The sequence below is a fragment of the Emys orbicularis genome, chromosome 1 (genome assembly GCF_028017835.1).
Source record: "Emys orbicularis isolate rEmyOrb1 chromosome 1, rEmyOrb1.hap1, whole genome shotgun sequence".
NCBI classification, from domain to species: domain Eukaryota; kingdom Metazoa; phylum Chordata; order Testudines; family Emydidae; genus Emys; species Emys orbicularis.
The window spans coordinates 247524066-247549017 of NC_088683.1; the positions used below are offsets into that span (position 1 = coordinate 247524066).

At 42.7% G+C, this 24952-nt stretch overlaps 1 protein-coding gene across 1 annotated transcript in view; it reads right to left on the reverse strand.

The window, feature by feature from the left end:
* VWA3B (von Willebrand factor A domain containing 3B) overlaps nt 1-21938 on the reverse strand; it is a 141777-nt gene extending 119839 nt beyond the window's left edge. Inside the window, exons 1-7 of the mRNA XM_065423482.1 lie at nt 21899-21938; nt 21226-21453; nt 19120-19214; nt 14591-14841; nt 12647-12806; nt 8238-8407; nt 2003-2127 (exon numbers count right to left, since the gene is read on the reverse strand). Of these exons, the coding sequence (XP_065279554.1) occupies nt 2003-2127; nt 8238-8407; nt 12647-12806; nt 14591-14841; nt 19120-19214; nt 21226-21453; nt 21899-21938 (1069 nt within the window). The remainder of the gene's footprint in view (nt 1-2002; nt 2128-8237; nt 8408-12646; nt 12807-14590; nt 14842-19119; nt 19215-21225; nt 21454-21898) is intronic.
* Between the last annotated feature and the right edge of the window lie 3014 nt (nt 21939-24952).

The following is a 24952-nucleotide window of genomic DNA, read 5'->3' on the forward strand; positions in this document are numbered from 1 at the left end:
AGCAAACTAAACAAAGCAAAACAAAAAAACGGAAAACCAGCACCAACATTTCTAAAAGTCCAAAAAAACGCAAAAAAAAAGAAAAGGAAGAAAATTAATTTACAGAAGAGACTGGAATATTAATTAATTCTGTGATCATTTGACTCAGATCAGGCTTTACAAAGGGAGAACAGACAAATGCAAGAAAATTAGACATTTTAAGTTGCTCAGACTTATTTTGCATACAAGCCAAGATGGGGAATTTAACTTCTTCCTGCAGAACCCTGCCTCCGCCACTGTGTGGCAGTAGAATACAGTAGCATTCTTTAAAGTGCTGCTGTTTAAAGGCAGCACTTCAAAAATTAGGTACACAGGGTAGCACTGGAGATGTATTTGCCTGCATACCTGGAATGTTAGATAACAGAGAAGCAAATCCTGATCTCCTTTCCACCGGGGGAAAGGCCAGTGGGATGCTATGCAAGTGAATTCTGCAGCCGATGCACTACCATGGAGCAGGGCTCCATGGGGGTTCTCTCCATAGAATAGGAAGTGGGGTTTGGACAGGGTTTCCAACTTTCTAATCGCACGAAACTGAACACCTTTGCCCCACTCCCTGCCCCACCCCTTCCCCAAGGCCCCAGCCCGCCCCGTCCTTTCTCTGAGGCCCCGCCCCTACTCATTCCATCCCCCCTCCCGCACCCTCACTCACTCCTCATTTTCACCAGGCTGGGGCAGGGGTCTGGGGTGCGGGAGGAGGTGAGGGCTCTAGCTGGGAGTGCGGGTTCCAGGGTGCGGCCAGAAATGAGGGGTTCAGAGTGTTGGAGGGGGCTCTGGGTTGAGGCAGAGGATTGGGGTGTGGGAGGGGGTATGGGCTCTGGCTGGGGGTGCGGGCTCCAGGGTGCGGCCAGAAATGAGGGGTTCAGGGTGCAGGAAGGGGTTCCAAACTGAGGTGGGGGTTGGGGTGTGGGAGGGGGTGAGGGTTCTGGCTGAGGGTGCAGGGGGTTGGGGTGCAGGCTCCGGGAGGCAGTTAGGGTGTGGGAGGAGTGGCGACATGTCCTCTGGCTCCTAGGCGGAGGCGTGGCCAGGCGGTACAACTTCTCCTACCAATATAGCTACTGCCGTACATGGAGGTGGTTTTATTATGTCAACAGGAGAGCTCTCTCCCATCGACACAGAGCGGCTACACAAGCAATCTTACAGCAGCGCAGCTGCATCAGTACAGCTGTGCCACTGTAAGCTCACTGGTGTAGACATGGCCTCAGTTTCCAATTATTTCCTTTTGTAGTTTATTCCACATATGCAAGAAACACTTTCAAAACACATTAGAGGCTAATCAGCATTTTTATTATTATTGCCCTCTGCATCATTCAAGAAGGCACCCTGAAACAAGAGACATCAGACATGGAAGAAAAGAGTAATCACGGCAATATATTTTCTGCTCTGAAAGGATTTAGAATCTAGACACAACTGGAGTTTTCTGATTGGTTGTCAGTGATGTCATAACCATGGCTATAATGCTTAGTAATTGCACAAGGCTAATTGTCTTCCTTTTTAACTTGTAAATTCTAGTCCATAATAGCAATAAGACATACCACACAATGCATTTCAAAGAGATTACTGCACTTTTAGGTAATTAAAGCTACTCATCATTCACCTTTAGAAACAGTGGCATAGAAGTAATTTCAGATATGCAACATCTACTGAAATGCTCCCACCACACCCCTAGCATATATACAGCAACACCCTTCCCTCTTTCCAAACAAAACGATCTTGTTCTTTTCTGTGTATCTCTCTCATACACACAAAGCTCTGTCCATTTCTCAACTTCTTCCTTCCCCCTCTGACCACGTACATGGTATCCACCCTTTCCCACTCAGAGGCCAGCCATTTGTCCTGCCCCCTCTCCCAGATGGTGAAGTGGGAGCACTGCTCACGCTTACGTTTATTAACACTTGGCTACATTTCCTAAATTACACTGTTATTCTGAAGGTTTTAAGAAAGAACATGCTTTTATTATTTTTACCTAAAGGCGCCTTTCCTTTCAATTTTCTTGAATTCTGGGTGGCTAGACTTTCTCCATCCTCTTCACTCTTTGGTATAGGTCCAATTATATCTATGTAGTCAGTTCTCTCAGCAAACGCATGGAATCTGTAATATAAAAAGGGGTTTCATCTCTAAGTAAAGTATGTAAATACATCCCTAGTTTATCCCTTCATTATGTACCTCGAACTCATTGATTTCTGTTACTGTATATTCATACGGTGAAGAGGCCAGAAATTGGGGTACTTCAGAAGAGGGAATACCATTCTTCAATATGAAGACACTAGCATAAATGTTCTGAATCATTTCCTTACCTATTTCAATGCATCAAGCATACTATTAGCTCTTAACTGACGTTGCATGCTGATCAGGAATATTTGTTGAAGTGTCCAAGACGACCCTGGAGTCTTTTTAATCAGGGCATCCTGTAAGTTCAGAGCCCCACAAGTGCCTTTATTGAACTACTGATATACAAGCCAGGGAGACAGGCAGAGCTCAAACATCCACCTGAAAATATTCCACAGGAGGAGACAAATTATTCCAAACACACTGAGGGTGTATTTCCATGGTACTTGAGCCGTAACATCTGATTAATGCAGGCCTCGCAGAAAGGGAAAGAAACAGGCCTTTCCAAAACAGGGATGTACAAGAAACAAAGGCACTAACCATGGGGATCCGATGGATCCCTGACTAGAGCTGTGGAACAGCTCGGCCTACACTTTCCTCCAGGCTCCCTTCTGGTTGCACAGCCAGCTACCCAGCTGCCTGCCCTGCACCTGTGCACAGCTACCCAGCTGCAAGGTGTTATTGCTGGTCCACCGAGCATTAACATTCACACTAGATATCGGCAGAATTATTTAGGGCTCAGGAGGGATCATACCACATAGAACGGTTCTGCCCAGCTCCCCAGTGCCACTACCACAGTTCTGCAGAGCCTCCACAAGATGGCATTCCTGAGGAGGGACTGCCACCATGCCCATAATTATTATTATTTATTTGGATTATGGTTGTGTCTAGAAGCCCAAATCAGGTTTGAGGACCCATCAGCCTAGTCACTGTACCAAAACAGAGCAGACCTTGCCCCTAAGAGGTTACAACCTAAAAAAAAAGATAAGACAGACAAACAGAAATAGATAAACAACAACTAAATTAACGTAATATAAATATATACAACTCCTTAGTTTCCACCCTCCTCCCCCCCCTCTCCCACCACCATCACCCTTCTCCCTAAATCTACGGCCACTGTTCAGGACACAGCCAATCTGCATGTCACTGCCATTGCCCACCCAATGGGCCCTCCTTCCACCTTCTCCACCCCAAGGGAATACATTCAACCTCAGTCAGCTGGGGGGAAAACCCTGCCCAGTGTCTGAAGGCTGATACCTGCCTCTTCTCCCTGTGGAGCTGGTCACCTAACTGCTCCCCAGAAGGACGGGGCAGGTTGCCTCCCTCCCATGTATCCAGCAGGGACAAAGCAGACTCTGGGGAGGCATGGTACAGTGCGGAAACTCCCCTCTATAAGGGCTGATGGATAACATCACCTCTGCTTCTTGTTGTCCCAAGACCTGCCTTAAATTAGGTAACATTGCAGCAGTTCTGACACTTCCTTTTGTGTGTTACAAGTCATCTAGCCAGCCCTCTGTACTGAGGCAGGACCACGTATACCTAGACAATCCCTGACAGGTGTTTGTCCAACCTGTTCTTAAAAATGTCCAGTGATGGGGACTCCACAACCTTCTTCGGAAGCCTAGTCCAAAACTTGACTATCTTTACAGTTAGAAAGTTTTTCCTAGTATCTAACCTCAATCTCCTTTGCTGCTGATTAAACTGATTACTTCTTGCCCTACCTTCAAGGGACACAGAGAACAATTGATCACTGTCCTCTTTTAAACAGCCCTTAACATATTTGAAGACCGTTATCAGGTCCCTCCTCAGTCTTCTTTCCTCAAGACTAAACATGCCCATTTTTTTAACCTTTTCTCACAAGTCAGGTTTTCTAAACCTTTTATCATTTTTGTTAATCTCCTCTGGACTCTCTCCAGTTTGTCCACATCTTTCTTGAAGTGCAATGCCCAGAACTAGACAGAGTACTCCAGCTGAGGCCTCACCAGTGCTGAACAGAGTGGGACAATTACCTCCCTCCCGTATCTTACATATGACACTCCTGTTAATAAACCCCAGAATATTAGCCTTTTTCGCAACTGCATCATATTGTTGGCTCATATGCAATTTGCAATCCACTATAATCCCCAGATCCTTTTCTGTAGTACTACTACCTAGCCAATTATTCCCCATTTTGTAGCTCCGCATTTAATTTTTCCTTTCTAAGTGTAGTACTTTGCATTTGTCTTTAATAGATTTTATCTTGTTGATTTCAGACCATTTCTCCACTTTATCAAGGTCGTTTTGAATTCTAATCCTGTCTTCCAAGGTGCTAAAAACCCCTTCCAGCCTGGTGTCTTCCAAAAATATTGTAAGCACACTCTCCTCTCCATTATCCAAGTCACTAATCAAAATACTGAATAGTACCGGGCACCCATGACAGACACCTTGGGCACTCCTTTAGATATTTCCTCCCAGTTTGACAGCCAACCACTGATAACTACTCTGAGTCTGGTCTTCCAACCAGTTTTTCACCCACTTTATAGTAATTTCATCAGAACACATTTCTCTAGTTTGCTTAGGAGAATGCCAGGTGGGACTGAGTCAAAAGCCTTCCTAAAATCAAGCTATATCATGTCTGCTGCTTCCCACATATCCACTAGGCCAGTAACCCTATCAGAGAAGGAAATTAGGTTGGTTTGGTAAAATTTATTCTTGAAAAATCCATATGGGCTATGAATTATTGTTGGCCTCTCCAGAAATTTTGTTATATTATGGGTGGAAACAAGGTTAGTGTGTGTTCAGTTCATGCCCCCATTTTGCACTTGCTCAGCCTGTAGTTGAACAGCTCCTGACTCCTGTCCAGGCTGCCTGTGTATGGCTTCATGAGCCATGGCATTAAGGGGTAGGCTGGGTCCCCAAGAATAACTATTGGCATTTCAACATCCCCAACGGTTATTTTCTGGTCCGGGAAGTAAGTCCCTTGCTGCAGCCCTTTAAACAGAGTAGTGTTCCTGAAGACGCGAGCGTCATGAACCCTTCCCGGCTAGCCCACGTTGATGTTGGTGAAACGTCCCTTGTGATCCACAAGTGCTTGCAGCACCATTGAAAAGTACCCCTTGCGGTTTATGTACTGGGTACCCTGGTGCTCCAGTGCCAAGATAGGGATATGGGTTCCATCTATCGCCCCACCACAGTTAGGGAATCCCATTGCAGCAAAGCCATCCACTATGACCTGCACATTTCCCAGAGTCACTACCTTTCGTAGCAGCACCTGAGTGATTGCTTTGGCTACTTGCATCACAGCAGCCCCCACAGTAGATTTGCCCACTCCAAATTGATTCCCGACTGACCGGTAGCTGTCTGGCGTTGCAAGCTTCCACAGGGCTATCGCCACTCGCTTCTCAACTGTGAGGGCTGCTCTCATCTTGGTATTCTGGCGTTTCAGGGCAGGGGACAGCAAGTCACAAAGTTCCATGAAAGTGCCCTTACGCATGTGAAAGTTCCGCAGCCACTGGGAATCGTCCCACACCTGCAACACTATGCGGTCCCACCAGTCTGTGCTTGTTTCCCTTGCCCAGAATCGGCGTTCCATGGATAGAACCTGCCCCATTAACAACATGATCTCCAAAGCACCGGGGCCCGCGGTTTGAGAGAATTCTGTGTCCGTGTCCATGTCCTCATCACGCTTGTCGCTGCGCTGCCGCCGCCGCCGCCTCCTCGCCTCATTTTTCTGGTCCTGGCTCAGCATAAACTCCATGAGAACACGCGAGGTGTTTACAATGTTCATGACTGCTGTCTTGAGCTGAGCAGGCTCCATGCTTGCCGTGGTATGGAGTCTGCAGTGTTCACCCAGGAAAAAAGGCGCAAAATGGTTGTCTGCCGTCCGTTGCTTTCATGGAGGGAGGGAGGGGTGAGGCTGTACCCAGAACCACCTGCGACAATGTTTTTTGTCCCATCAGGCACTGGGATCTCAACCCAGAATTCCAATGGGCGGGGGAGACTCCGGGAACTATGGGATAGCTATGGGATAGCTACCCACAGTGCAACGCTCCAGAAATCGACGCTAGCCCCGGTACATGAACGCACACCGCCGAATTAATGTGCTTAGTGTGGCCGCATACATTCGACTTTATACAATCTCTTTCCCAAATTCGAATTATATAAATTCGGATTAATCCCGTAGTGTAGACATACCCTGTGTGGACGGGTGCAGGGTTAATTCGATTTAACGCTGCTAAATCCGAATTAAAGTCATAGTGTAGACCAGGCCTTAATAAGACATGGATCTTTCCTATAGTACTAGCAATACCAGTGGCCACAGAACTAAATAAAGCATTAACAGTGTATAGCATCCAGTTCGTAGGTATGTTGGAACCTACCCTGGCAGGTTACATCTTAAAAGAACATGTCACTCATGTTACTGGTAAGGAAGGGTGGGGGAGTCTGGAAAGCCCCGGATACCTCATGTTGTTCCAAGAGGCATGGTACCTATTTATGTTGTTGTGATGTACAGCATGTGGGTTCACCTTGGATGAAGAAATCCAAAACAACACATTACAGATGAGGCAATGGGGACAAGGTCAAGCCAAGATTGCAAAAGCTGGAGAAGGCAAACACCGTATAACCTTGTGGGTTGGACATTTTCAGTATGGGACACAAACGTTATTACGACTTGCCAATGTTCTGCTCATTTTGTGTTTTAGCCTTTATGATTTTGTCCCTACATGCCTGTGCTATTCTTTTGTACTCATCCTTAGCTATTTGTCCACGTTTCCACTTTTTGAGGATTCCTTTTTGATTTTCAGATTATTCAAGAGCTCCTCAGGGAGCGATTTTGGCATCTTACTATTTTTCCTATGTTTCTTTTGCAACAGGATAGTTTGCTGATGCACCTTTAATATTGTCTCTTTGAGAAACTGCCAGCCAGTGCTGGAATTACAGGGTAGCTTGGGGGAATGGGACCCCTTACTACTTTTAGGGGATACCTCACTTCTGTCTTACAGCCCCCTTACTTCTCACTACGGTTTAAATGAAAGCAAGCCACTTGACATTCAGGGGCACACAACTTTTCTCCTATAATTTAAGCATTGCTACAAGCTCTCCTGAACGACTTTTTCCCTTAGATTTTCTTCCCATAGGACCTTACCTACCAATTCCCAGAGTTTGTTAAAGTCTGCTTTTTAAAAAAAGTCTATTGTCCTTATCCTGCTGCTCTCACTCCTTCCTTTTCTTAGAACCATGAAATCGATCATTTCATGATCGCTTTCACCCAAATTGCCTTTAACCTTCAGATTAACAACCAATTCCTCCCTTTTAGTTGGAATCAAGTTTACAATGACTGTCCTCCTGGTTACTTCCTCCACCTTGTGAAACAAGAAATTGTCCCTGGTACATTCCAAAAACTTATTGGACAGTTTGTATTTTGCCGTATTAGTTTTCCAACACATCTCTAGCACGACTGCTAACTATAAACATTGCAGCCTCTGCATAAAGCTATAAATTGTAATTAAGTCAGTAAGATGTTTGCTTTATGGTTACCTCCTCCTCCAACCCCACTTCACCCATTTCATTGTCTCATCCACCTGCTGAGTCTTGTCACAACTTTAACTGTGAATTATCTGGGACAGAGGCTGTCTTTTTACTGCGTGTTTGTACAATACCGAATACAACAGGGTTCTGAATTCCTTATTGTTGCCCACAAGTGTTACTGCAATACAGTATATAAAGCAATCAATCATCTGTTTCAGCATATTTTTGTGTCCATCTCTTTTCGTTGCACTTTTTTTTCTGCAGACCCAAGAATAGGTGGAGCTGACAGATTGTTTCTCATTTACATAGTAAGATGACTTAAAGAGAGAGACTGTGAGCACGTGTGTGGAGGGAAGTTTGGTCTGAGCACAGGAACTCCTGAGTTTTAATCCCAGCTCTTACAACAATTTCCTCTGTGACCTTAAGAAAATTACTTAACCTCTTTGTCTCAGGTTTATCATCAGTAAAATGGGAATAATACTCACTTATCTCCCAGGTATGTTGTAAGGATTCACATGTTTCTATCTGTATAGTCCTTCAAAAGTACTGAAATCATGTAGCAGTAGTAGTAGTATTCCCCATACCTTCCAGAAGTCAGTTGGCTCAGCTCCTTTAGGAAAAGAATGGTTTCTTCCTCCTTTGCATTAAAAGATACTGTGTGGATTGGGTACGGGCTGTTAGAAACCTTCTGCAAGAGTAGCTGCTTCATGTCCTTTGGAAAATCACCCACAGTAAAGTAATAAACAGCTTCAACCTATGGTAGATACATTATGCATATTATTAAACAGAAAACAATAGGAAGACTTATTTTGCATATAGCCGCTTTGGATTTATTCTAGCAATGCATTATGCTGACATGAGGAAAGAAAAATCAGTAGAGTTGACTCATTACTCAGTGGAGTTACACTAACATAAAACTGGTTGAAGTGACAGGAGAATCAGTCCCACAGCTATCACAGCCTAGTATCTGAGACAGAATATGGCAATAACTGCAGTACCTCAGGCACTGTGTAAGTATTGATAAATTATCACTTTTAAAAGAAGCCACTCTCCACATACACAGTAGGAAGCTCTGGAGCACCCACTAAAGAAAATAAGAGAAGATAAAACTGGTTGAGCCTGAGAAGGTATTAAGGAACCTTGAAGGTATTAAGGAACCACGTCCATGCCTTCATTCTCCTGTGAGGTACAGTCCTACAGTAAAGCAGATTCAATCCTCCATTAGACCCAGTGAGTGTTTCAATTTTTGCCTTCTAAAGGGTATGTGTACACTTTGAGCGGGGGCTGTAATTCCCAGTTCAAGGAGACATACCCGTGCTAGCTCTGGTTGAGTCAGCGTGCTAAAAATAGAGTGTAGCCTCAGCAGCAAAGCAACAGGAGGCTAGCCGCCCCAAGTAGATACCTAGCATCTTGGACTGCTACATGTAGTTGGGTGGCAAGCCTGTCCCACCACTTGTACTGCCAAGGTTACACTATTTTTGGTAACCAGTCACTCACCCAACCTTACACAGGTATGTCTCTTGAACTAGGAATTACAGCCACAGCTCAAAGTATAGACACAACCTTAATGGATCTTCATCTTAGTCCCCTGAATCCCTGATGAGCTAATAGACTGACACATGGGCATTTTTACCCCAACTTTCTCTGCATGCACAGAGGAGGCAGGATTCTCCAGCTACCCCACACAGTTAGTAGGTGTTGGGAACTGCAGGTTAAATACTGCTGACTCACTGGGGAAGGTGTGATTCATTAGATTCCACCTTGAGTGTAAGGGAGTGACGACTAGTCCTCTGGGAGAGTGACCTAGGATTTGAGACAGGTACGTCCTGAGGAAAGGAGCCCTAGGGAGTAGCTATGCCTGAAGTGAAGGACAGTACCAGGTTTACAATGGCGCCATTGCGCCGGACCCACATGCAGAAGGTGCCAATTATGGTTGCCAAGCAGAAGCGCTGGAAGCTCTCTAGAAGTGGGGGGGCCACTGGTGCCTGGACCATGGCCCCACCCCCCGTGCTCTACCCTGAGGTCTTGCCTGCGCTCCACCTCTCCCCTCTTGGCCCCACCTATGCGCCGCCCCACAGCCCTGCCCCGCTCAGCCTCTTCTCCCAGGCCCCACCTGCCACTCATTCCTCTCCGCCCCCTACTGCCAGTCACTCACCCTTAAGGCAGGAAAAAAGGCTATGCCCTCCCACTTTTAAAAGTTATGGGGCCCTGTTGCCTGCTGTCCGGTTTTCGACTGGAAAGTTTCGACTGGAAAGTCCGGTCGAAAAGCAGACCTGGCAGTGTCTAGTCAGCAGTCTGGGTGCAGGAGAACCCGCAATCAGCCTCCCCGCCAGGAGGGCGGGAAAAGCAGCTGCTTCTTCCTGGAGGAGCTGCAGCTCAGCTGGCAAGAAAGAGAACTGGCTCCCAAGAACCCAGCTCTGGTGGAGAGAAGTAGATACTGTCTCCGTGCCAGCCCAGGGGGATCCTGTCCACTCCGCCCCCCTGCCCTGCTGGGCTTGTCCCTGGCCCCTGCCTCACTCCAGGGACCAACCCTCCACCCTACCCTGCTGTGCTCTTGCCTCTGACCTCTGCCTCACTCGGGGACCAACACGCCCACCCCACCCAGCTATGCTTTTGCCCCTCCCTCGCTCTGGGGTAGGGTTGCCAAACATCCGATTTTTGACCGGAATGCCTGGTCGAAAAGGGACCCTGGCGACTCCGGCCCATTAAAAGTCTGGTCGGCACTACAGCAGGGGCCGAGGCTAAGGCAATCTCCCTGCCTGCCTTATCTGCACGCAGCTCCCGGAAGTGTCCGCCAGGTCCCTGCAGCTCCTAGATGCATGGGCGGCCAGAGAGGCTCCACGTGCTGCCCCCACCCCAATGCTGGCTCCGCAGCTCCCATTGGCCGGGAACCGTGACCAATGGGAGCTGCAGGGGAAGCACCTGCGGGCATGAGGGCAGAGCACGAAGCCTCACTGGCCACTCATGTGTCTAGGGGCCACAGGGACCTGGCGGCCGCTTCCTGGGAGCCACATTAAGCGCCACAGGAACCCCGTACCCTGAACCTCCTGCCCCAGCCCGGAGCCCTCTCCTGCACCCAAACTCCCTTCCCAGAGCCCACACTCCGCACACACACACCCCAACCCCCTGTCCCAGCCCTAAGCCTCCCGAAACCCTTCATTCCCGGCCCCACCCCAGAGCCCACACCCCCAGCCTGGAGCCCTCTCCCACACCCTGAACCCTTCATTTCTGACCCCACCCCAGAGCTCACACCCCCAGCCGGAGCCCTCATCCCCCTCCCGCACTCCAACCCCCTGCTCCAGCCTGGTGAAAGTGAATAAGGGTGGGGGAGAGTGAGCGACAGAGGGAGGGGGGTTCAGTTTTGTGCCATTAGAAAGTTGGCAACCCTACTCTGGGGACCAACCTCACCATGATGGCCCACAAAAGGTTAATCTGGCCCTGATGAAGGTTTAGGCTAAGTAAAGAAACCACAGGAGCAGCCAAGTCTGGGGAAACAGTTTAGCTACTGTACGTTTAATGTGGAATTATTTTTTTGTTAACAAAGCCAGCCTCCAGGAGTGAGTCACTTTATGACTCTACAATGAAGGTGTAGCTTTTGCCTGGAGCCAAGTGGGGACTCCACTAGTTTAAACTACACTACACTGAACATACACTAAATGAATTTTCATTGATAAGGTAATAGTTGTAATTAAACTCTGTTCCATGATGACCAACAGCCAAAAGAAAAGAACAGGAGTACTTGTGGCACCTTAGAGACTAACAAATTTATTAGAGCATAAGCTTTCGTGGGCTACAACCCACTTCGGACTCTCCTGGATGGTGCACTATCCCACCAGTGTGTTGAAAAATAATAATAAGGCATATGTGTGAGGTTCTCTACCAGTTGGCTGGATTTTTTAACATTCTCTTCAGACCCGGACCTACAAGGCCTGATAAGCCTGGTTTTTTTAGCCAGACAATACTGCAAATTGGTAATGTTTTCCCAAAAAAGCAGTGATTGTCACATTGCTAAAAAAATCAGACATAAGAAAATGTCACCCTTGGACAAATTAACTCCTCACCCAATTTAATTTTAATATCAAATCACACAGGGGTCAAGACTCATCCACCCTGGGTAGAGAACCACAAGGCCTAAGCACCACCTTACATCCCACTTAAAATAACTTCTCAAAGTAAGACTTAAGTGGAATCTTGCACTGGCCCTCTGCACATCCCCTGTGTAAACAGATAACTCAGTCCAAACACAGAGGGCCAAATTTACTATTGAATTTAGCTTTAAATGAGTTGTACCTATTTTCTCCAGCAATAAGTTTGTCCCAATGTGTCTTTGCTGCCAAAGGAATGGAGTGGCTGGCTAAAATTATGGTATATATTTTTATATCCTTTGGCTTTCCTTTAATGAGTAATGTAATATGGCCCTATTAAAAATAAACAGAATTTAACTGCAAAAATACTTGGTATGCTTTGGGCACTACTACTGTAAGAGAGTTGCTCAACCAGCTGGTGAGGCTACAATTTGGATGTCACATGAGAGTTTACAGAATTCCTGGAGTCAGCTAGTGCTAAGTTAAAACAGTCTTCACATATATTTTTGGATTTTCTTGCATATTTCAGTAAGCAATACAGAATAAAAATGACATCCTTTTCTTGAGTAATATTTAATATTAACATTTTCATTAAAAATATTTTGAAAAGTATATCTGGTGAAGACACTGGAGGGAAAATATTTATCTTACCCATCATGACTTCAGAACATATTTACCTTTCATGCTCCACGGGAAAACAAAACAAGTTTCTGCTTTCAGAACCTGATACATTTACATACGGTATTGGTAAATATGGGTTGTAACTGTACTGGAAAGAAATACCTTCTAGACAGCCACAAGTTCTCTCTTTAGCCCTGCACAATTCATTAGGATAAAACTTGCAATCCAATTCTCCACTGGATATTCTTGGGTTTACTGGAGACTTCAGAGGAGATGTATAAACTTACTGTCTCATCAATTATGGCTTCCAAAAGAGCCTCGGTGGAGCTGGTGGAGCTGATGGCTGGCATATGGTCCAACTTCCAGAGCCATTTAACAGCAGACTCTACAGAATATTCAGACACAGGAACGGCTTTCTGTTGCCACTTCACAAGATCTTGTGCAGTGCTGAAAATAATATTAGTGATTATTCAGGAGTAATGAGGAGCCACTGACAACACACAACAGCAGAGCTCAAAATATTTCTACTGTATTAGACCTTTAATAATAATAAACCACCAACTCTTGAGGTTGTAGTATTCCATTAATAGGACAGTAGTTAAAATACACATTTCTAAAACCAAACTAGTAATAAGATAAAGAGGCAAAATAAAACCCTCATACGGCACCACACGTTTGAAAATTAGTTTCTAAGGCAGTTGTTTCCAAGACAGAATTAAGATGACTAAAGAAATATAGCTGCTTTAAGAACAATTTCTAGAGCATATTTCCCCTTAAACATGCAAGAAACAATATAAAAGACCTATCTGACTATACAGGCTGGTGGGATGTGGTGGGGAGGGAACAGAAATATTCCAAGAGTAAGAAATAAATAATCAGTTTTAACAGTGTTGCCAAGCTAAAACAAATGACCATGTTCTCTAAAAACTGGGGAGACAGCATGGTCCAGTACTTAAAGCACATGACTGAGTGTCATAAAACCTAGGTTTTATTTCTCCCTTTACCCCTGACTTGCTGTGTCACCTTTGTGACTAATGAGTGATTTTTAGCCACTGTGTCATCTGTAAAATGGGATTAATACTTACCTACCTACCAAACCAGAAAGTTGGGATGTGGAGTTCATCAGTATTTTAAAAGTGCTTTGAAATTTTTGCGTTGAAGGCACTACAGAAGTGCAAAGCATGTGCGCATGTGCATGTATACAAAAAAAGAAGAAGAAAAACAAAAACAAAAACAAAAAACAGGTGGTTCTAGTCTCTGTGACATTCCAGAAAGCATGATTCGGAGAACTTCTAGCAAACCTGGGAGAGTAGTACTGTACGGTCACAGAAATATTTTTAAAAGATAAAATGTATTTTTGTCCTAAATCCCCCTCCACTGCCTGATAAATTCAGCAAATACTTAACTTTACTGTGCCTCAATTTTGATATAACTTTGCAGATCATCTTTAAAAAAAAGTGTGTGTGTGTTTTTCAAAGGCCACGTAAGCTCACTTCTGATCTTCAAACCTCAAGTGTATTGGGAGATGGGGAATTAAGCACTTCAGGGCACTAGAATCAAAACTATGGCATAAATCAGGGGCAAAATGACTTTAGGAGTCACAATCTAATTTTTAGTAGACTTTCTGAAGCCAGTTTTCAAAACAGTATGCATTAAATTGCTCACAAACCTTTGCGTACACATGACTTGCATGCACACAAACTCCCATCCTGACATGAATGTAAATCCTGTTTTGTGTGTGCAAACATCTATATGCTTGCATAAATAAAGGCTTGCACATGCACATGAATTTGAAAACCTGGGCCTATTTGTCACTGAATACGAATTAATTTACTCATATTAGGAAAGGAATACAGTCGTTTTGTTAAGGCACTGGACTGGGACTCAAGACATCTGGTTTCATTTCTCAGCTCTGCTACTGTGTGATTTAGTGTGTGACACTGGGCAAATCACTTTCTCTGTGGCGTAGTGGCCCACCTGTAAAATGCAGATAGCAATACTTCCTACCATGAAACAATACACGTTGGGAGAAAGGAACAGTACAGATGTACGATGCCTAACATAATGAGGCACTGAACTTGGTGGGATCCTTTAGGCACTACCATAATACAAATAATAATAACGACCATTGCTACTGCAGTAAGCATATCATCAGAATACAGATCTATACTCCACAGTACTTCTCTTCATCTCATTAACAAAAAGTAGAAAATAAACACCATTTCCCTTACCGAATGAGGTTAAACTTGTCAAGCTGGGCCACTTGCTGTGAGAGGACCATAGAAAGCGCATCACGGCACAGGTCAAATTCAGTTCTACACACAGTGCCAAAGTCCAGAACAATGGTGATGCACGATTCCAGAATCACTCCAAATATCTGCCGACTTTCACTGGTTACCCATTCCATTCTCTGCTTGTACAGCTCTATAGCTCCAGTTAGACAGTCCACAAAATGAAGAATTAGCTCTTTTTTGGCTGTCAGCTTTATTTAAATACAAGAGAGAATGAAAATGAAGATCGAAACAAATAACTCAAAGCAGTCCCAAGTCCAGCAAAGCTACAATGACTGATTTGTAGTGCCAGATATGCCAGCCAAGGTAGCAATGGAAACAACCCATTTTTCTTCCACTATTTCAGCAGCAAATACTTGACAAATGCCTCTGAGTCACTCACATATAATGAAAAAGCCACTGCACTTTATCCTAACTGCATTCCACAATATTTAAGCAAGCATAGGGCAGTGTCAGCTAGTTTGCATGACTTGTTTGTGACAAGATCAGAGCAATGTAAGCGACTTAAAAGAAATGGGGGCTTTGGGTGTTGGAAAGGACTGCAGAGCAGATGGATGGATATATTGGGGGCACTTGGAAACTAGTTATTAAGTTAGGGCAAGATTGTGACTTGCTCTTAAAAAGCTGTGCAGGGGAATAAGGGGATGTACAGTTCTTTCCTGGGGCAATGTAATCTCAATCTTGTCCTTAAGCAGCAGCTGAAAGGAAATTAAAAATGTTACTTTGTATTTTTGTTCAGGATGCCCAACATTCAGTATCTATTGGGCCTAAATATTTGTATTTAGGTATTTGGTGCAAATTAAAAAACAACTAACATCCCATAAGCCCCAGCCCCATCAGTAAATTAAGCAAAGCCAAGGCCTACCCCTGGAAAGAAAAATAATTATAAAACAAAAGAGAAATATATCTAAGACCTTCTCTGGACCTTATGACATTCACCCCAGGGTTCTAGGCAAAGTTATAGGCATTACCCTGACTCACGTACATAAGAATGGCCACACAGTATCAGACCAATGATCCATCTAGCCCAATACCTTGTTTTCCAACAACAGTCAGTGCCAGATGCTTCAGAGGGAATGAACAGAACAGGGCAATCAGCAAGTGATCCATCCCCTGTCATCAAATCCCAGCTTCTGGCAGTCAGAGGTTTAGGGATATACAGACCATGGGGCTGCATCTCTGACCATCTTGGCTAATAGCCATTGATGTACCTATCCTCCATGAACTTATCTAATTCTTTTTTGAACCCAGTTACATTTTTGGTCTTCATAACATCCCTTGGCAACAAGTTCCACAAGTTGACTGTGCATCTTGTGAAGAAGTACTTCCTTTTATTTGTTTTAAACCTGCTGTCTATTAATTTAGTTGGGTTACCCTGGTTCCTGTGTTATGTGAAGGGGTAAATAAAGAGCAGATGTTGTGAGAGAACTATCCACAATGACTCCAAGATCTCTTTCTTGAGTGGTAACAGCTAATTTAGACTTCATAATTTTTTAAGTATAGTTGGGATTATGTTTTTCAATGTGCATTACTTTGAATCCACATTGAATTTCATCTCCAATTTTCTTGCCCAGTCACCCAGTTTTGTGAGATCCCCTTGTAACTCCTCTCAGTCAGCTTTGGACTTAACTACCTTGAGTAATTTTGTATCATCTGCAACACTTTGCCACATAACTGTTTACCCCCTTTTCCAGATAATTTATGAATATGTTGAACAGTACTGGTTCCAGTACAGATCTTTGGTGGACCCCACTCTTTACCTCTTTCTATTGTTAAAGCCGACCGTTTATTCCTACCCTTTATTTGCCATCTTTTAACCAAATACTGATCCATGAGAGGACCTTTTCCCTCTTAGCCCATGACTACTTACTTTGCTTAAGAGCCTTTGGTGAGGGACCTTGTCAAAGGCTTTCTGAAAGTCCAAGTACACTATATCCACTGGATCAGCCTTGTCTACATATTTATTAGAATTCTTTGAGGGTCAACAGATTGGTAAGATATAATTTCCCTTTACAAAAGCCATGTTGACACTTCCCCAAAAAATCATGTTCCTCTATGTGTCTGATAATTCTGTTCTTTACTATATTTTCAACCAATCTGCCTGATACTGAAGTTAGGCCTACCAGCCTGTAATTGCCAGGATCACCTCTAGAGCCTTCTTTTAAAAACTGGCATCACATTAGCTATCCTCCAGTCATCTGGTACAGAAGCTGATTTAGCAACAGGTTACACACCACAGTTAGGAGTTCAGCAATTTCATATTTGAGGTCCTTCAGAATTCCGGGGTGAATACCATCTGGTCCTGGTGGCTTATGTCTCTTTAATTTATCAATTTGTTCCAAAACCTCCTCTATTGACACCTCAGTCTGGGGCATTTCCTCAGATTTGTCACCGAAAAAGAATGGCTCAGGTTTTGGAATCTCCCTCACGTCCTATGCAGTGAAGTCCAATGCAAAGAATTCATTCATCTTCTGTGCAATGATCTTGCCTTCCTCGAATACTCCTTTAGCATCTCAATTGTCCAGTGTCCCCACTGATTCTTTGGCAGGCTTCCTGCTTCTGATGTACGTAAAACAAATTTTTGCTCTTATTTTTTGTGTCTTTTCCTAGCAGCTTTTCACATTCTATTTTGGCTGCCTAATTCTACACTTTGCTTGCCAGAGTTTATGTGCCTTTCTATAATCCACCCTAGGATTTGACTTCCAATTTTTGAAAAATGCCTTTTTGCTTCTAATCACCCTTTTTACTCTGCTGTTTAGCCACAGTGGCTTTTTTTTTTTTTTTTTTTGGTCCTCTTACTGTTATTTTATTTGGAGTATAAACTTAGTTTGAGCATCTATTATGGTGTTTTTAAATAGTTTCCATGTGGCTTACAGGCATTTCACTTTTGTGACTGTTCCTTTTAATTTCCAGTTAACTAGCTTCCTCATTTTTGTGTAGCTCCCCTTTTGGAAGTTACATGCTAATGTGGTGGGTTTCTTTGGTATTTTTCCTCCTACAAGGATGTTACATTTAATTACATTATGGTCGCTATTACCGAGCAGTTCAGCTAGATTCACTTATTGGACCAGATCCTGTGCACCACTTAGGACTAAATCAAGAATTGCCTCTCCTCTTGTGGGTTCTAGGACTAGCTGCTCCAAGAAGCAGTCTTTAATGGTGTCTAAAAATTTTAACTCTGCATCCCATCCTGAGGTGACATGTACCCGGTCAATATGGGGATAGTTGAAATCCCCCATTATTACTGGGTTTTCTGTATTTGTAGCCTCTCTAGATTCCCCGAGCATTTCACAATCACCATCACCATCCTGGTCAGAGGGTCGGTAGTATATTTCTACTCATTATTCAAGCATGGAATTTCTATCCATAGAGATTCTGTGCTACAGATTGATTCATTTAAGATTTTTACTATAAATTAACTCTATGCTAATTTATGTAAGGTCATTTGCATGCTACTCCCCCATCTCCCACAGGTTCTCCAATAGTGAACATACATGCTTGGAGACTAGAAGTTTTCCAAATAAAATTCCATCAGAAGTAGAAACTTTGAGCTCTCCCTTAGAGTGTCATTCTACAAACCTTCTTTGTCTGGTTCCTATCTTACACTATCTATTGATGTTATCTGATTTGCATCAATAGTTCTGTAAACCATTTCTCAGGAACAAATAGCAGCCAGATGGGATAACCCAGGATTAGATGTTAGAAACTGAACTGGTTGCAGAAAAGATGATGGAATAAGACTCCCTGAAATTGTATTTTTCCCCAGGTTTAAACCTGATGCCTGTTCTGGATGCCTGGGAACTGGGGAGGGAGTCTGAATATCAGAAGATGATATGCTATTTGTTTTTTAAAGTCTTTACTCTTATGCATTAGCTTTTTTCTTATTCGCTGATGCACAGATCTCTTCAATCAGAATCCATCTTTTCAAATAATGGGACAGATAGCAGCTACTACTAACATGCTCCTTAGAGCACAAGTCTGGGCAGAGTTCCATCAAGCTTTATTCACAGACTATACTAAATCCTTTGTGTCCTGTTGGCACTAAATGATGGGTTATGACAGTACATTATATCTCTTCATTTGAGTACCTCCATTTGTTTTACTGGTAACCACTCTATTAAACTCAGTTTAGTCCTATTCCTTTTTAAGCCTTCTCACTTTCATAATAGGGTAAATCTGTTACTTAGAAATTTCAGCCTTCTCTTGAAAGCTTTACTCCAAGCTTCATACGGACTAATGTATCATTAGCCCTCAGAAAATAAACCCAACTTCTAGATCATTAATCATCTGGCGCAGTAGAAATAAAATCATCAAAAGATAAAGTTCCCATTTTGGAAATACATCAGTTTCCTGTCAGCATTTCTTTAGAAGAGGAGATACTTCAGTCACATCATTTTGTTACACTGATATTATCTTTTAAATAGGGGGAAAGTTATTACTCTATTGAACCACAAGTCAGTCGCACTTACATTATATACTCTGCCGTCTTGTGCTCTCAAGTATTGAGGAAACAGACCGTCTGCATACCGAGAAGCCACAAATTTCCCCAAGGTGGACACATAATCTACATTCAAGATTATAAATGGTTGCCAGTTATAGGGACTATTTTCATTATGAACTGTTTTTCTAAATCATATGCAACAGAAGAGAAGATAAATGGCACTGTCATTAAACTCTTTTCTTTTGGTAAGCCAAATAACATTTTTACAGCAACCTACAAACCAAATTCAGTAACGCCTCTATAGAAGGGACAGTAAGGTTCTTTGGATAAAAGGCGGAATTTTTCCACTAAGTGATTGATACATGTTGCAGGACAGATCCTAAAAAAAGTTACTGTCTGAATTTAGGTTCATGCAGCTGAGAGGGAGGATTTGTACTATCTATGTGATGTTAGTGATCTTTAAAAAGGCCGAGTTGTAGAAATCTTTAAAAAGGTTGAGTTGTAGAAATTATTCTCATCTCCTAGAACCATGTCTAGTTATATCTAATGGGGAATAAAAAAAATCTATCATCTTGCTTACTGGTAGCAAGCTGCTTGTGACTTTAGATTTCTGCAATTCAACTTTTGTATTTTCCATTTACATCTTAAAAGCAAGTGCAAGTATTTGTCAGTCAAAAGAGAAAAAAATCATGGATGGATGATGCCCTCCCATGACATATATGGAAAGGAGCAAAAGTGGATGCAGCTGAAGGCATGTCTACACTGCAACGAAAGGTATGCAATTTGCAGTACAGGTAATATAACTGAAGCGCTAGCTTTAATCTAACTAGTGTACTAAAAATAACAGTGAAGATGCGGCAGCAGGAACTTCAAGCATGTGCTAGCAATGCGAGTTTGTCCCTAGAGAGGCTTGTACAGCCTGTGTGAGGCTGGTGCCACTGCATTTATGCTGCTGTTTTTATCATGCTAGCTAGATTAAAGCTAGCACAGGTATGCCTACCCGAGCTGCAAATCACATCTTCAGTTGCAGCGCAGACATACCCTGAAGAAGGAAAAGCATGTTCTCTGCTCCCTTGACAACAAAAGTTTCTTGACAGTAGCTCTGCATAGCTGGGACTCCACTGACCGGAAAACATAGGGCATGTGAATATTTAACAGCCACGGAGCAGCTATTCTATGCAGCATGTTCCTCTGCTAACCCAGTGGCTTTTTGCTGGTAAAACCATGCTATAAGAAGTATTCACTCCTCTCAGCATCGTATACCTCCTTAATCCAGAGAGGAGTGAGTGTGCAACCTCTAGCCTTCTAGTAATGAAAGCAAGGCTCCTGGCAGGGGAGAATAGAGTATTGCTGGATGTGCAGTGCTAGACTCTCAATTCCCCATGGCTCCAAGCCAGCTGCGTTCTTAAATTAAACAGCATAAAACAATTATTAATACATTACAACTACTGCTTCTTAAACTGTAAATTCTTCATGTCAGGGAATGCCTTACTGTGCTCTGTAGAGCGTTATTATGTAAATGATTTATAATTATTATTTCTCACAAACTCTCTCCTCCAACTGCTGCACAACTACAAATTATAATTTGGCTTTGATATTGCAGAGTTTGACTTTGCAAGAAAAACAGCCTGAGTTTAAATCTGATATTGAATTACCTGTCTAAAAATTAGCAAAATGTTCAACTAGAAGCACAATAATAATTTACGGCAAGGAGCTCAGGAGGATCTTCGTGTTTTCAGTCCAGGAAGGACAGGGTTCTTATGGCAGTTACATTTTCGGGCTCCACGAAAAAGGTTTTGCATGTACTGATTCTGGAAAATTCAGTATCTAAAGTTATTTCACAAATGTAGCTAGACTGAGATCAAGATTAAAGTGAGGAACATGATGGTACAGATTAAAAAGAATAGTCTGTCTCTCTCTCTCCCTCCTTGAGAGATGAGCAGCCATGTGGGATATGTTCCCAAGCTAAGGTGAAGATGCGGAATGTGACTTCCCTTTCTCTTTTCTAAGATAGCACCAAAAAAAGAAACAATTTTAAAGGCTCCACACCATATACTGTGCTGCTAAAAAGGAGCATGGAGCTCTGGACTATTCCAAGTCAACTTTTAGCTTTTACCACTGGCTTCCCTCCTACCTTCCCTGTGCTGAAATCCAATTTGTGATAAAATCTGAGAGAGGGACAGTTTGTTTCTCTTGAGTCCGTGACGCTGAAGCCACTGAGAGGATGAGATGAGAGGCTGTACATCCAAGTCCCACAAAGTGCGTTTCGGTCTCCTTTCCTTCTCTTTTGACTTCCCCTTGTGGGCAATGTTGGAATCTGACTTTTCTTGCTCTCTTTTGTGTTTCATATCAAAGGTAACCTCTATCAAGAGAAAAAAACATGAATGTTTACACTTACCAAAAAATTGTTTATTCCCTCCTGCCATCACTTGTCTCACCATTCCTTTTGCAAGGCATTTTTTATATTTATCTCTCTACCTTTTTCTCATTCTACTGAAAAGTGTGCTTAACTATGGAAAGTCACCTTCAATTCCAGGCGTTTACCAGCTATCATGTCCCTCTCCCTCTTCTATGCACATTCACTTCAGTAAATTGGATTTATCACCAAAAATTGCTCTTTGTTTTGAAACCCAAGAACTGGGAAAGCTACATCCAGTCTGCCAGAAAGCAACCCTTCGAACCCACAAGAGACTTCACCCCAAATACTGGGACAAATAATAGGCAATCATAACATGCACATCAGAAGCTTTCTATTGTAAATCATCCAAGAATACATGCAAAATATTTCTACTTCTTAAGATACTCACGGTCACTCCAGGCAACTCTTTTACACAGATTTCCGGTCATTCTGGACTTCTTGATTTGGGATCCTTCTTTGTTTGCCTCTTAAAAGCCTGAAGAATTAAAACCAAACAAACACTATTCAATATAGTACCACTCAGAGGCCCGATCACGACTGAGACCTTATTGTTCTAGGCAATTACAAGTATAAAATAAAAAAATAGCTTGTACCACAAAGAATTTACCATTTAGAAGGCCAGTCTTAGAAACACATGCATAACTTTAATCATGCAAATAGTCCCATTAGATAACATTATGCATGTGTGAGACTGCAGTATCAGGGCCTAAATGTGGAAAAGACACAACAGGTGGGTGTAGAACAAAAAGGTAGCAGGTGAGACACGTGAAAGTAACAGGACCGCACCTACTGGCTGAGTGTGCAATTTTGAGGCTTCAAGATTTTTAACTTTAATTTGATTTTTTTTTAAATAAAATGAATGAACAAGAGATATTTATGTATCACTAGTAGGCCACCTCCCTAACTGTTGTCAGCAGGGAGTTTACCATGGACATTACTGCAGAGACAGGATAAATTACCATATAATTAATCTGTAACAAAAGAATGACTATTCCTCCCTCTTTGCCAAATCAATAGTGTTATTTTTATCTCTTGTATATTAATCTATCAACTATTATAATCTAGGAAGACACTAACAACACTAAATGCAAATGCAACCTTAGTTCTTAGCAGGGTGGATAAAAATCAATGATTTAAAAAAAATAATAATAAAAAAACGGATTTTTTTAATTTAAAATTGGCTTTTTTGATAAAATGCTTTTTGACGGGAAAAAACCTATCTAAAGATAGTTTTAATTAAGACACATTATAGCTCAAAGATATCTCATCATGGAATAGGGATTATAAATTCTAATTCTATAGTATGAGAATATATTCATGTAATGTTTAAGAAAAGTTTTGTAAATGAGTTCCAATAGTTCGTGGATTAGGGACAGGAGCGCCGCCAGCTTTTCTGCCGCCCTAGGCGGCGACTGCGGCGGTATTTCGGCGGCGGGACCTTCCGCTGCTTCTGTGGGGGGCGGCATTTCCCGCCCCGAAATGCCGCCCCCCACAGAAGCAGCGGAAGGTCCCGCCGCCGAAATACCGCCGCAGTCGCCGCCCCCCAAATTGTAGTGCCCTAGGCGACCGTCTAGGTCGCCTAATGGGTTGCGCCGGCCCTGATTAGGGACCCAATCTTATGGGGTTCCAGAAGCTTCTGCATAGATTTTTTAGGTTAATCTTTCTATCTATCCAATGGGACTCAGTGCTCAGTCTAGAAGATACCATCAGAGATGCTTAGTTTTGCAGTTCTCAAACTGTGGATTTGTGTCTCCAGAGATAACGCTTGTTAACAACAAAAATGTTTTTAAATAAAAATAAATAAATATAGAGGAAAGAAATAACAGACCTCAACCCTATTGTCCCTCTGCAAATTTGTGTACACAGAGTCAATCCCTTACCTCTCTCTCCAAGTGCAAAATTTCAAAAAGTTCAATGAAGAGAAGATTGTTGGGGGCAGAATAGATCTGGACAAGGAGAAGAAGTCTGGAGATAAATGTGAGAAGGGAGGGACAGCAGTAGAAACAAAAGTGAAACTGTTTGAGCAGTATATTCCAGAAGTCTTGAGGTCTTTCTGAGTGTAACCTTCATTGATTTGAAATCTACCATACCATTCTCTCACTAGAAGGGAAAACCTATAATGGCAGCAGGCCGTAAAAGAGATCCAGTTTGGGAATATTTTCATGAAGTTCCTCTACCTGTGAGTAAGACAGGCATGTGTGCAAAATGCAAACAGTGCAACAAAGAAATGCAAGGCCTGGTTGCCCGAATGAAACAACATCATGAGAAGTGTTCCTTCTCAGGAGGAAGCTGCACTGAAGATGATGAAAGGAACACGTCGGAACAGGCAGGATCTTCAGGTGAGTAAACTTTTTTATTTCATACTTCTTTCTTAAGGACTACCTGTCTTCCTTCTGGACTATTCTTTAATTCTCATGTTTGAGCAAAAAATATAGTTGTTACTCTATGGTACTATCATTTTAGATGCATTTGTGATACAAAAAAATATCTGAAATAGGCAAATCTTCCCTTTACAATTTCACCTTTAAAGTAGTACTGAGTGTCAGTGAATACAATGAGTGATACTAACTGAGCAGTATGGTAATAATAATTAAATAACTGCATTGACTTCTTTTGTTTAGGAGAATCCATCCTCCACATACAGGATTCTGAAGACTATCCACCTTCAAGATCACCATCATTTCTATAGTTTCAGAGTTATCTGCCAATGATAGTGTTTCAGTCACATCATGTATGTCACATAGCCACAGTCCATCATCCAGAAACAACCATAGATAAATTTGTGATAAGAACCAGCAGATTACAAAAAGAGGTAATTGATGAACAAATTGCCTGGTTTGTTTATGCAAAAAATTCTCCTTTCCGTATGATTGAGAACCCACACTTCATTAACATGGTTCAGTCATTAAGACCAGGATACAGTCCACCCAACAGAGCAGATGTCGCAGGCAAATTGCTGGATAAAGTGTATGAAAGAGAAATTGAGCCGTGTGCAAAAGGTTTAGCGGGTAAAATTGTTAACCTGAGTCTTGATGGGTGGAGCAATGTCCACAATGATCCTGTTGTATGTGCTTGTGTGACAACAGAAGAAGGGAATGTCTTCCTTACAGAAACAATTGATACAACAGGAAATGCACACACACAGAATACTTACAAGAAGTAGCAGTAAAAGCTATAACAAACTGTGAAAAAAAATTCAAATGTCAGACAATGCTACAAATGTATCCAGGATGAGAAGAAATTATTTAGAAGAGAGTGAAGAGAGTTCCAAGCTAATAACATACGGTTGCAGTGCTCATTTGATGCACCTCCTAACCAAAGACTTCAGTGTTCCAGAAATAAAGGCTAATGTTGTTGAAATTGCAAAATACTTCCATAACAACCACTTTGCAGCAGCTGCTCTGAAAAAAGTAGGAGGAACCAGGCTAACTCTCCCACAAGA